Source organism: Grus americana, chromosome 11, assembly GCF_028858705.1.
Source record: "Grus americana isolate bGruAme1 chromosome 11, bGruAme1.mat, whole genome shotgun sequence".
Lineage (NCBI taxonomy): Eukaryota > Metazoa > Chordata > Aves > Gruiformes > Gruidae > Grus > Grus americana.
The window spans coordinates 20,839,626-20,852,440 of record NC_072862.1 but is presented as its reverse complement, the minus strand read 5'-3'; the positions used below and the strand labels follow the sequence as shown (position 1 = coordinate 20,852,440).

Below are 12,815 nucleotides of genomic sequence, written 5' to 3'. Positions count from 1 at the left end.
CTGATCCATGCTTCCAGAGCTCTTCACATGCACTGGTCCCAGTCCCAAAGGACCCAACTGATCCAATCTTCAAATTCACAATGGAAATTTTGCTCTAAAGTCATTTCGGCATTTTTAAAAATTACCTACCTCTCAAAAGCCTTTGAATCAGTCATGTATGGAGTCATATCATATGGAGTCATTTTGCCATAGATAAAATGATTTCCTACCTAAACATGAACTATTATTTAAGTAGTTAACCACCTGAAAACATGCAACTGATCAGCTGGATGTTATCCTGAACTTTAGCTCCTCCAAGAATCACTAAGAAGAGTCTCTCTCTAGACTTTATAGGGCCTTAGCAAAATAATGTAGTTCTTTCTTCATCAGGAAGCCAGCAAACACAGCCATCCGCCAACAAGGCTTCTGCCTTCGCCGGCCCCCCATCTTGTCATGGCCAGAAATGATGTTATTCCTGATCAGAAATTTTCTGATTTCATCCACTGTCTTTTAAGTGTGAGTTTCAAAGTCAACAGAATAAGATTTCATCTCATCAAGAAGTGCGAGTTACAGATATGAAAAAGGTTTTATAGAGAAAACTGCAAACAAATCCCTCTTTTATAGAGCATTCCATCTGCAGACAGTATGGTGAGAGAATATCGTTTGTGTGGTGCAGTTTTTGTAAGACAAAACCAGACTTTAAAAATACAAGCAGAAATCTAAAGGAAGACAATGGAAATAATACAGTTAGTGTAGAGCCTACAGGAAAACGGAATTGGCTTAAAATACATATCTCCATTCATGTAATGCTAAAGAGGGCAGCTCTTTAGTTACATGATCTCCAATAACTGCTACTGTAACATGGAAAGTTTTTTATCTTGGAATACTCTTTAAAAATCATTGGGAGAGAACAGATGCACTTGAGTGACTTGATTTACTCTAAATGAGCTTGCTCTTGGTTTTCTTCATAAAGAGGCATAGGCAAAGACTACAAAATCTATGCCTCTGCTTGTTCATATGAACAAACTATTTTTCAACAATATTTTCTTTCTGACCAGCAAATACATATTTTCCCTTCCCAGCTACAGCCTCATTCTAGTCCAATTAAAAGTCACAAGGCAAATATGAGATGGTCTACATCTACTTGTCAGACATCTTATTGGTATTTCTGTTATTCCTGCCAACCAGCTTCCTCTATTTTCCATTTGAAGGCTCAGGTAGAACGCAAACACAAAAGACTTGGCTAGTGCAATTAAAGGTAACAACTCAGATATATTTGTAACAGTAAAATCTTTACAACGCAGATGTTGCGCTGAACATAATTCACTAACTTTGGCATTAATTACACACACACACATGAAGGCAGTCTGCACGCACCTTTTACCAAAGTGTGTTTGTCCGTGGGAGATGAGCGAGCAAGCACTCGAAGCTTTGGCCAGATTTTGTCAATCCGCTCTTGCTCAATCTGGAGCGGGGAAACACAAAAAAAGACCCCAAAACCGTAAAATTGTTAGCCTGTGATTAGCAAAATGCAAAATATATTTGTGTCCGTGTGTCAGATGATTCACTTCACTACTCAGGATCCGGAACTTTTCTCCAAAAGCACAGAAAAATTACAACAGCCATCAATGCTGCAAATGAAGGCCAGGTCAAGAAAGGCAGTTTTTTTACTACCAAAGCTCAGCTGTTGGCTAACGTAGGTAAATTTTGCCACAGTATCCAATCAGCCTTTCTTAGCATCGTTATGGATAATTCCACTCAGAATCATGACTTTAGATACAGGATAGTAGTTTTTCTCAAAGCTGATCAAGCATGCTAACAAGTAAAAGTGTGTTGTTCTACATTTGAATCCAAGTTCTTCACTTCATTTTGGCACCAATGATGGCAGAATTTTCTCTGTATGCCAATAGCAACAAGGACAAAGGATTCCATCACTCAGTGCAAGGAGTAAACAACTCTGTCCAGTCACTGATGATGGGTTCAAAGATACAGCGTAGAGTTTACGTTTTTAAAGCTGACTTCAATAGCCCGTGTGTTAGCTCCATCTTTTATAAGGAGTTAGAAATCCTCTGAAGAACAGATTGGTATGCAAATCAGAGTGAGTGGATATAGCAGTACATTAGATCAAGTGGTATAAAATAAATGAGAGGAGCTGGTTCTCAGTACAGATTGCATTTTTATGTGACAGACCTGCAAACTGCAGTTGAGTTCCTTCTCTTTGCTAACAAACCTGCTTTTAATGGGCTCAGTTTTGATTTCTTGTAGACTAGTGCTATGGTTCTAAAAAGTGCTGAATTAGGCTAGCGCTAAACTGACTGTGGCTCTGCACCATGAAAAGGAAAGACTGCATTTTCAATGGTATTTTGAATTGCAGAAGGCTAGTGATAGAGAGAAGTGGCAATCTCTCCAAGTAGTTTTTACTGATACGAGGTACACATCAGTGCAGGAGAAACATTTCAGTGTTCTCACTATTTTTTAATAACATATTCATAATATGTATGGATTTAGTATATGAGTTACCTCTCCCTTCTCATTTCGGATCCTTCTGTTAAATTCTTTCCCTTCAAGGCAGAGAAAGTCTTCTCCTGGATGAATGATTCCACATTTTATGGCAATGGCACGTGCTGTGTTGATGTTGTCTCCAGTGACCATGCGGACTGTAATTCCAGCTCGCTGGCACTTTCTTATGGCTTCTGGGACCTACAAAACCAATATAACAGGAAAGAAAATTCCTAGATAAGAGATAAAATCTGTCAGGTGTTTCCAATAAGAATGTTTTGAGGCTAAGAAAATCATGAAGCAGAAAGAGAAATCATACATTTTATAGCATAAATTACTGCTACCTGGCTATTACAGAATTGAGGTTACACCACAGGCAAGACAAACCTTGTATCAAGAAGCACACAAACTGTTTGTTAGATCAGTTGCCTAAAGCTTCTCCTGACTTTAATAAAAAGGAGTGCTCTGCAGCTTTTTTGACCTTTAGCATCAAGGTACAGCACGCTGAACCTAATGTCCTCAATGTATATGTAAATATGAACTGAGAATACATGTATTTTGTACAGAAAATTATCTAAATTCTGATCCAAACTTTCCTTTAAATAAGATTATCCAAAAAGTTACTGTAATTTAGCACTATAAAACTAATTCATGCATATCAACAGGTGGAATTCCTAAATACACGCGTTTAAAATTTCATGAATAATTTACATATTTCAAAACTGTAAAAATGAAGTATGATTTTAGTTACACTGCCTTCTGCATGAGACTAACTTTTCCTGCTGCACAGTATACATGCCAGTGAGAGAGAATTCAGTGTGTAACAGGGTCCATGAGATTAATGTAGAAGCTATATACTGGCTTGGTATCATATACAGCTTATTTTTAAAAAAACAGGTTTTTGTAATTAAAATGTGCAAGAGTTAGAAAATTGATTCCTAACAATTAAAGAAAGCTCTTTTAATACAGCTACTTGGGTATATGAAGTCAGTGCCTATAGAAGGGCTACAGATCTACAGTTCAATTTCAGATCAGGAAAAAATACTATTCCCTTAAACTATATCATAATTAATGATAATTTATTAATTTTTAATAAATATCACTCTAACCAATGAATGCAGTCTCATCACACTTTTTATGAAAGCATTATTTCTTCAAGAAAAAAATAACAATATTATTTGACATGGAAGAAGTGTGTTTAACACTTCAAGAACTGCCTAGATAGATGCCTTCAGCACACCACCACTTCTTTAAATTTCATTTTTACCTAGAAGAGACAAAGGGCATCCCAGGACTCCTCACGAAGACTGAAACTCTTCCCAGACCTACAAGAAACTGAACTGCCTTACTGCAGAAGGCCGCAAAGGGCAGATATAAAGCAATTATAGGTTGAACTGGTTCTTACGTGTGGGGAAGCAGAGAGGTACTTGATGTAGACAAGTGACAGTCTGAGAGGAAAAAGATTCCCAAGAGGTGGCACGACTTAGATAAGCATCTGAATATAAGGCAGTGATCCCAAGCAAACCTCCAGGCAATCTGAAGGTTATCCCAGAAGTTAAAATGCCTCCAAAGACCTGGCCCTAGCTGCTTGCTCTGTGATGTTACCTAACGCTCTCAATCTATGTAATGCATATTTGAATAAATTCCCCAAATACATATACTTAACTACTGACTGCAAATTGCTGCTATATTATCAGCTGAGCTTCTTCAGATGACATACTTATGTAAAGTAACGGGATTGTCTGTGATGAATTACGTCAGCAATCGTGTATATAGAGCTGTTGATTTCCTACAGAAACTAATAAGCAAAGGAGATGATTATGGAAAGAAGTTTAATTTTCAAATAATTATCAAAAATATTCAAAAATCAACAAAAAATAGTATTTAGGAAAGGGTATAAAAATGGATATTTCTGGCTACAATAGCAAAGCCTTGCTATATTCTGCTGCCAGTTCAGTGCAGCTTGCTGATCATAACCTCTATCATAGATCTAAGTGTATTGTAGAACTCAATGCCAATTAGAGTGGATTAATCTCATCCATTAGTATAGAAAATATTAAGAAAAGGAGCCACTATCAACAACATTACACTGTTAATTTTGTGCATTTCTAGATATTTTAATTTACTCTAGAGCCGCAAGTATGTGTCACTGCTGAGGGCAGGCCATCGCCTTTTGCATGACAACCACTGCTCTGATCCAGCGTGGCAAACGCTGCGCTTCGAATGATTTCATGGGGCTGGAAAGGCTAGATGTCTCAGACTGCCCGTCAGACTGAAATTATACACCCTTAAACCATATTGTAGATAATGATTATTCTAACCAGCGAATGCAATTTCACACCACGTTTCTGCATCTTTATTAAAGGCAGTTGTGAAGCTTCTATTTTCCAGAACGCCTCACTAAACTAACACCTAATTGAGGATCAGACTAGTACTTTCCCATGACCACGAAGAAAATCACTCTACCCCCAGACTGCATCCACAGAATGTGCTGTTTGCAGAATGACTCTCTGTCAATACAGATTACAGAACCAAGGGAAAAAATAAGGGACAGAGGTTTATCTTCCCATTTCCTCATCTCAACTAACTGAGAATATTCTTCCCACAAGTTGTATCCTGGAAGCATCATTTGGACCTGAAGCCTTTTAACAATATGAAACAGACTTCTATGGGGGACATACAATCAGATTAAATCTGTTACTTAAGCAAATTACTCCTGATTTACCCAGTTTCCACATTAATAATCCTGACTATATCCCATTTGCCAATTTGGAATGCCCTTAGCATCCACTTCAGCTGTGGTGACCCTCATGCATAGGATATGACAGATTTAGATGACTCTCTGTAAAAACCAGCCCAGTGTATGAACCATGAAGGAGAAAAATAAATTACAGTGCAAACAGAAAAAAAGGCCTATTCACATAAAGTGCCAGTCCTATTAAAGGAGGTCATGGGAGGACAACCTAGTTTCAAATACATCTCAAACTCACATATAACTAGAGAACTAATTCTATTTTCCTCTTCTCCCATTTTTTGGACAGCTGGTGGGTGGTATCTGATTTAATACTGTGTACAGTAATTACAGTTAAAATATTGTTCATATTTTTTTATTGCTGTAAGGAAGAAAGAGTGTTGGCAGACTGAGTGGGCAGTGGAAGCAGATATTTTCCATCAGTTTTGCAGAACTTAAGTACACATCTTTAAATTTTCTGGTTTATTTTTTCTCTGCAAAGGAAACCATCTAATGCACACACGCATGCATACATTATCCAGTGTAGGACTATCTATCAGAATCAGGTGACAAATAAATAGGTGACATTTGGAAGTGATTTATGTTCATCTCCCAGAAATAACAGATTGTAGGCGTACATTGGCAAATCAGCATAAGCCAGTACAGACTCATTAAAATCAATCCAGAAAGACTGTCAAAATCAACAGAGAAATCTCTGCAGGAACAAGACATCATTCTATTTGTTCTCTTCTTGTATATTTATCAAAGAAAAAAAAACAAAACACAACACACACAAAAGATAAATATCAAGCAGGTAGTTCAGTGCTTGACAAAAACAGCTGCCGATAATGAATAAGCTAGAGTCTGAATTAACCTAGGAATTATGCAAAAGTCATGGGTGTCCAGTGGTTACGCTCAAAGCTGCTCAGTTGCTGGATGTCATAGTTTCTTTTAATGTATGGAAGGAAATGCAAGTGCAAGGAAAGGCCCAGCAGTATCATCAGAACAGATGGGGCACTCTTATCTCTGAAACCATGCTAGCGTGACACCACTGACACTGCAAGTATGCACATATTTGTACGCTCCAAGGATGCATGTGAGCAATGCGCCACAGGAGCTCTGTGGAAAGGAGGAAGCTACATTTTGCATGTGTTAACTCCAACCATGATCCTAAGGAAAAGGAAAAAATTGAGCCTTCTCCTGAAAAATGAGAATGTAATGTAAGGGAAACTAAAGGCTGCCAGGATGGTGACATTGGATTGTTTCATTGGAATTACCTAATCTATAATTTCTGTCAGAATAAATTCTAATATCCATAAATATTGAGGATATTAATAAAAGAGCAGTTGCAGTAATATTTCTAATTTTTTATGTTTTTTTTCCCCTACAGAAAACACTTTGCAAATTCATAATCTCCAGCAGTGACTCTATTTAATAAGTGGGCTTAATTCTGGCAAAATAGTAAGGTCCCTTATAACAGCTCAACGTCTTAGTATTTGCATCTACAATGGTGATTTCACCATTGTAATATATGTATATGATGACATTCCCACTAAGTCAGACATTTCATACCCAGACAGTTTTTCTGAAATTTATGGTTTTGTTCTGGCTTCAGATTTTTTGGTTCATTTTATCTTTCACCTAAGGTACTGCTACCCTTTCTATCAATGTGTGGCTTAGTAATAACTTAAATATTGTTTTACATTTTCTCATGATGTTATAACCACTTTAAAACAGTCAAAAGTGACAAGGAAGGAAAAAAACCCCCACAACCCCAAAAAAGAAGTCCCAAAAAAACAATTGTAGATATGTCCAACATTTGGTAAAATTCTGAAACGATAAACATTTTATTGTGTGTCTTGCAGTGAAGAAGTGTTACTGCATATTCTGGTGTTAATCTACAAGAAATTCAATACATTATTCAAATAATTATCTAGAAATACAATGTTTTTCTGCCTTCATCTTCTTTGATCCTTTACATAGAAGTCAGACTTGACCTCTCTATTTTTAGCAACACTATTCATTTTTACCTCAAGCTCATAAGAAATTATTCCCTAGGAGATGAGAGGAGTTCTCTTATAAAACACACTCATAATAATCACATGAATGGATAGTTTGCAGCTATTTTCAGTACTAAGTGCAAATCCCACTGCTACCCATGCCCTCAGTCTGTCATACCACACATAACCTGACTTAAAGCTCTTTTTTAACAACGTGTATCGTGAATCAATTTTGGAGGGAAAGACGACTGATTCACAGTTCCAGTCGTCACTGACAGTTACAAACTTCCTGAGTTATATAGATATGAGCTAGAGTATTAAGGGATCATTTCAGATGGAACATTTTAAGAATGTTTTTAAATATTTTTAAAGACTTGCAAGGTCAGGTGTAGGGACAGATGGATTAGCAGCAAGAGACCATCTGGTGGCAGATAAAGTGAGTGCTCTTTACCTGATGATTGTGGAGATAAGGAGTTTTTCATACAGTTTTCACCTAAGTAAGATTTACTTTATATTATAACCTTCTTGATACTGAAAAACCACCCCAGGAAAATCCATTGTCATGCAAAGCACAGTTATGTAGTTGGTACCTGTAGTTGTAATTATGCCATGCTAGTTTCCAAAGTTATAGCAGTGAAAAGTATGTAAAACCCTACTTCATAAAGGACTCGAGGAAATAAATCAGATTAATTTATGCTTTTGATGTTTTAGCAAAAAAAATAATTTCCTAACATGTTTAGCATTGCCACCAATTCTCAGTGGATCACATACAAAGATGTAGATGTGATTAAAAAAAGATCCAGCAAAAATGTAAAATGAGACAGAAGAATAAAAAAGACAAAGATTGGTAGCAAACTACTTAATTTTTGCAGCCCTAGAACCCACTCTTTGTGTATAAGAGAAATTTGAGTTTTCTTTCAATGACCTCACTCCAAAGCAAACCCGAGTCATTAATCATCTACTGAAATAACAGCAGAACCAAAGAGTGGATTTCTTGGAGCAAAAGAGGAGAGCATTAATCGCTGCCCCCATTTGCAGGAGGTGCTGGGGCAGGTGCTCTCGCATCACGCCACACCACGCGCCTGCAGCTGTGCCTACACAGCAGCCCTGGCTGCGCACTCACGGTTGAGTCAGCGAGAAAAGCACCAAAGATACCGACAATGCCTACGTTTTATGCTCAGCACTTTCAACTTTGGGACTTGCCTTCTGTCACTGTCTCTAAACTGTAAAATGGAATTAATTCTCCACTGTCAAGGTTAATTATCAAGCACCATATACATAGGTCAGAAACGAAGTTTCTACCTCTTAATCTGCCCTTTGTATTACTGTAGTAATATAATTTACAAGTGTAGTTGCAGGCACGTGCTTCCACTGTGCACACCCAGTACTGATTTTCTGACTTTAGTGGAGTTGAAATTTTAATCATATTTTTACAAGCCATTTAAGTATAGTATCCATGAAATCTGCAGCCATTCCATGGCAAAGCTTTTCCTTGTCCAAATACACCACTAAAACCATTTTCTTGAGTAGCCACCAGTTACGATCTTAAGACAGTAAAGTGGCAACTGTTACAGTAAAACACAAAGTCCAGGACTGCATGCAATTTCTGAGGAAAGTGAGCACATTGCAGTAATTATAATCATGGCAATGACAATCACTGCACATCTTTTCTCTACCTTCAGAGTTGCACACCATCTCATTACTTAAAGGAAAATTATTTAATATGTGGGAGCATAATAAAACTTCTGCTGATCGGTCCTCCTGTATGCTACTCCTTGAGAGAAGGTTAAGTCATCTCGATCCTCTAGTTCAAAAAAGCCCTATTTTGCTTTGTTTAAATATTGGTTGATTAATAGCTGATTTTTATCAAGTTAATTATTTGACTTCTTATCAAGTAAAGTCTATTTCTAAAGCTCACTTCCATCTTCTTTGACAGAGCTAATTAAAAAAAAGATAAAACCAGCATGAAATCTGTAGTTCAATTTATGTTCAGTTCTTCGAGACATGCTTTATATCATAAGAATTTGACATACCTCTGGCCTTACTGGGTCTTCAATGCCAACAACACAAATGCAAGTCAGGTCAGATAATATGTCGTTTTCATTGTCCCAGTCAGGTTCTGGGCTGCTGTTAAAGTCTCGGAAAGCGACACAGATAGTTCTGAGTCCATCACAGGCCATAGGTTCAATCACTTTCTTCACCATTTCATCTCGGTCACGTGGTCTGAAGATACGAGGTTCACCAGCTGCGTTAAGGATCCTGGAACATCTTTTTTATTTATTAAAAAAAAAAAAGTTGATTGTGTATTTGCGTGACTGCTGAAAAGTATTTCCTTCTATCAGTTCATTTCATTCAACACTTTCCTTTTTTTCATGGCAAGTTTTATATTTCTAGTGTAAACTTTTAGATTAAACAAGAAGATTCACTCTTGAAATATCAGAGAATTTGTTTGTAACTTATTACAGAGACACCGAGAGCCCTTCATCCATTATTTCTTCAATACCCATGAAATTAATGAGCTGACAACTTACAATGAAATTGGAAAAAACCCTTATTTTCCAAATGGGTTGAATGTGAAGAATCCATTTAAAAACTACCAAATGTTGACACAATGCTTTGGCTAGCGAATGATAAGAAAAATAAGCAAAACTGTTTTGCAAGAGTGAGCACATAAAAAAAAATCAGAAAAGAACAATAACAGCTTATACTACTAAATTGCATCATATTTCTACTGTAACAGGCAAATTCCAAATACCAAAATTCTCAGATACATCTTATTGGTGTCAGAATGTTTTGCATTTTGGAAAAACACAGCAACTAATCCATTGAACTTACTTCTTCAGAACAATTTCAGAAGCTCCTTTGCTGTACATTCGGAAACTACCATCTGGCATTTTAATGACAGTACTCATTGACTTTCTGACAGAGTTGAACGTGTAAACTTTATAGAGTTTCTCTTCAGGAATGAGGTTCCGAACAGGCTCGTAATCCTGCTTCAAATCCAGGACAAATCCCAAGAGGCCGCACTCCGTCTTATTGCCTACCTGGCGAGGCAGGCCACCCTCTTTTTCTGGTGGCTGAAGAGAAGAAAAAATTATGTATGAATTTTTCTAATGATAAGCAGTATATAATGCCTTCTGAACAATTAATAACGAAGTTACTGTGTACAGTTTAAGATTGGAAACTCTTAACTGTGCAGTCATGTGTCTTGCCATTTTTAAACACTAGCAAAAAATCCACATATAACAGACGCGAAGCAGCTATTCTCATAATGAGGAAAATTTCTCTAGACAAATAGCTACATTTGGTCTCTTGCATTTCTTTTCTTTTAAATTACCCATTGGCAGTTGAATAGCTTGTGATGGTTAGGCAACACATCATTAAAAATTAAGTAGCTTTCTTTAAGCTCAAAAATAATTAATTCTCATTTGTCACAAACAGAGTATTTCCTTTTCTCACTTGCTTAGAATTACATTGTTTTGCCAACTTTCATGGTTATAACGGTGAGTTAAAGAAAGATCTGCTCTTTTTTATCTACCAGATACTTTTAATGTAAAAATAAATTATAATAGTAAATCTCAGTGAAAAAGATATTTTCAACAATCTATCAAATAATAGTTCTACATCTAAAAGTACCCATTTCTAGAATTACCATACTTTAGTCTGCTGCTTCAGACAATAAATGCTTTATGTGTTAGAAAAAATGGAGTAGGCTAAACATTTTGCAACTCCTGACAATTTTCAGTCCTTCTAGGGACAAGGAAGGCTTTACCTTCCCATCTAAAATATAAAGAAACAAACCTACATTTCACTGACAAACTTTCTTGGAGGTGTGATACACCCCAAACCCAAGCTCCTGCATTGTCAAGACTCCAGACTGACTTAAAGTGACTCATGCGTGAACTACAGACTGTTGATAACAACTTTTCTTGTACTCAGTAGAATTAGAAAAGTGTTGCTTAAGCTAGGGCTAAACTATCCTTAGGGGAACCAAAAGAAGGGAAAGTCCTTTCACAACTTTAATGTGCATTGAAAACAGGTTCTGATTTGACTCAAGACACAACTAAGTCAATGTTTTCAACATGACTTAAACTTTTGCCTCATATTTTGCAGAATGAGGACTGCAGGACGATATTCAGAATCCATGTTTCATTTCACTGTAGACTTTAAAATCCAGTCTGCTTCGGAAATGGCATTCCCAGATAGATGGAATTCCGTACGTTGCCCCTCAGCGGGATGAGGGGTAATATAGGGAGTGATTAAAGTTGCAAATCAGTAATCCTACTTAGATTTGAATTCTTGCAACGAGTATGGTCACAAAATGGAAAAGGGGACCTTTACGTAAGCATTAGCAAGTAATTAAGGATTCCAGATAACCACCAGTTGCAGCTGGTTTAAAAAATGAAGGTCAAATAGATAATAATAGACTGGTCGAGAACAGAAGTAAGCAAATAAACACAGATTTTTCCATAACAATAATCCTTCTATCACCAGCAAAATATATACCTAGTGACAGATAGATTAATGTCATTTCTTTTTCAGAGAGATGCATCTATGGTGAGCAATACATAATAATCTCAAAATCTCTGTCTCAAAGAGATTTATCCTTCCAAAAAGAATTGTAACATCTTTCTTCTATACGAACCATCATTTTTACTGAGTTATATGGGTCTTATTTCTGTGGCTATGACATTTCAGCATTACTCCAGGGTTAATGTAAAACACTGACACTCAGCAAAAATGCTAATATGATGTATTAATTTTATTATATGCTATAACAACTTGCCCTGCTATAATCCCATTATACTGTGATGTAACTTCCCTCTGGATCCTCAAATTCACTTAAGAATCCCTAATTTAAAACCCAAGAGCTTGTAGTTATGTGTATCCGGAAGGATTGTTACATTCAGTGGATATGAAAATCTCAGGAGCCAAAAAAATACCCTTTGTTTAAATAAATTAGGCTCATTTTCATGACATTGCAGACACACAGTTCCTGAAACATGCTGAGAACTTCAGGTTTCTCAAAGCCAAAGCAATCAACTTCACTGCCTGGGTAGTGATACTAGGAAAGGCTCATCTCTCTGTGCACATCATATCAAACTCTGTCCATTTTAGATCTAAATCCTCACTTATGCTTTGGTTCTCTCTGCCACTGAAGTCAGCGAATCTTGACACTGACTTAATGTGAATGGGACCAAGACACTAGGAAACACACACTGGAAACTAATGAAAGACACTTTTTTTTCTTCCATCGAAGACATACAATCCTAGACAATAGTTAATTTATGCATATCATTTCAGCATGAGCTGATGTGCATAGATATTGAGAAAAAAATCTAACCACATTTCACTATATGTAAAACTAAATGTTAGAGTCCTTCTAAAATTATTTTTATGTCAACAAAAAGCAGATCACACTCTCCTCTTCTTGTGGTCTAAAAATAGCTTTATTTTTTTTAGTGAGTATCTTTTGAATGCAAATACGTAAGCAAGGGGAAAAATACCAGTGAAAAGAAAATGAACAGACATTTCAGAAAGGTTTCAAAAATCTAACAAGTGGCCACCTCCCTCTCAAGCAGCTGGTGTCTTCATATTCTTCTTAC

The 12,815-nt window shown here is 36.7% G+C and overlaps 1 protein-coding gene across 26 annotated transcripts in view; it reads right to left on the bottom strand.

Moving 5' to 3' along the window:
- ATP2B2 (ATPase plasma membrane Ca2+ transporting 2) overlaps positions 1-12,815 on the bottom strand; it is a 427,949-nt gene that overhangs the window by 46,807 nt on the left and 368,327 nt on the right. For all 26 annotated transcript variants that reach the window (XM_054838316.1, XM_054838328.1, XM_054838305.1 and 23 more), the window contains 4 exons: positions 10,045-10,286; positions 9,243-9,477; positions 2,500-2,679; positions 1,357-1,444 (listed from right to left, as the gene is read on the bottom strand). In XM_054838316.1, the coding sequence (XP_054694291.1) occupies positions 1,357-1,444; positions 2,500-2,679; positions 9,243-9,477; positions 10,045-10,286 (745 nt within the window). The remainder of the gene's footprint in view (positions 1-1,356; positions 1,445-2,499; positions 2,680-9,242; positions 9,478-10,044; positions 10,287-12,815) is intronic.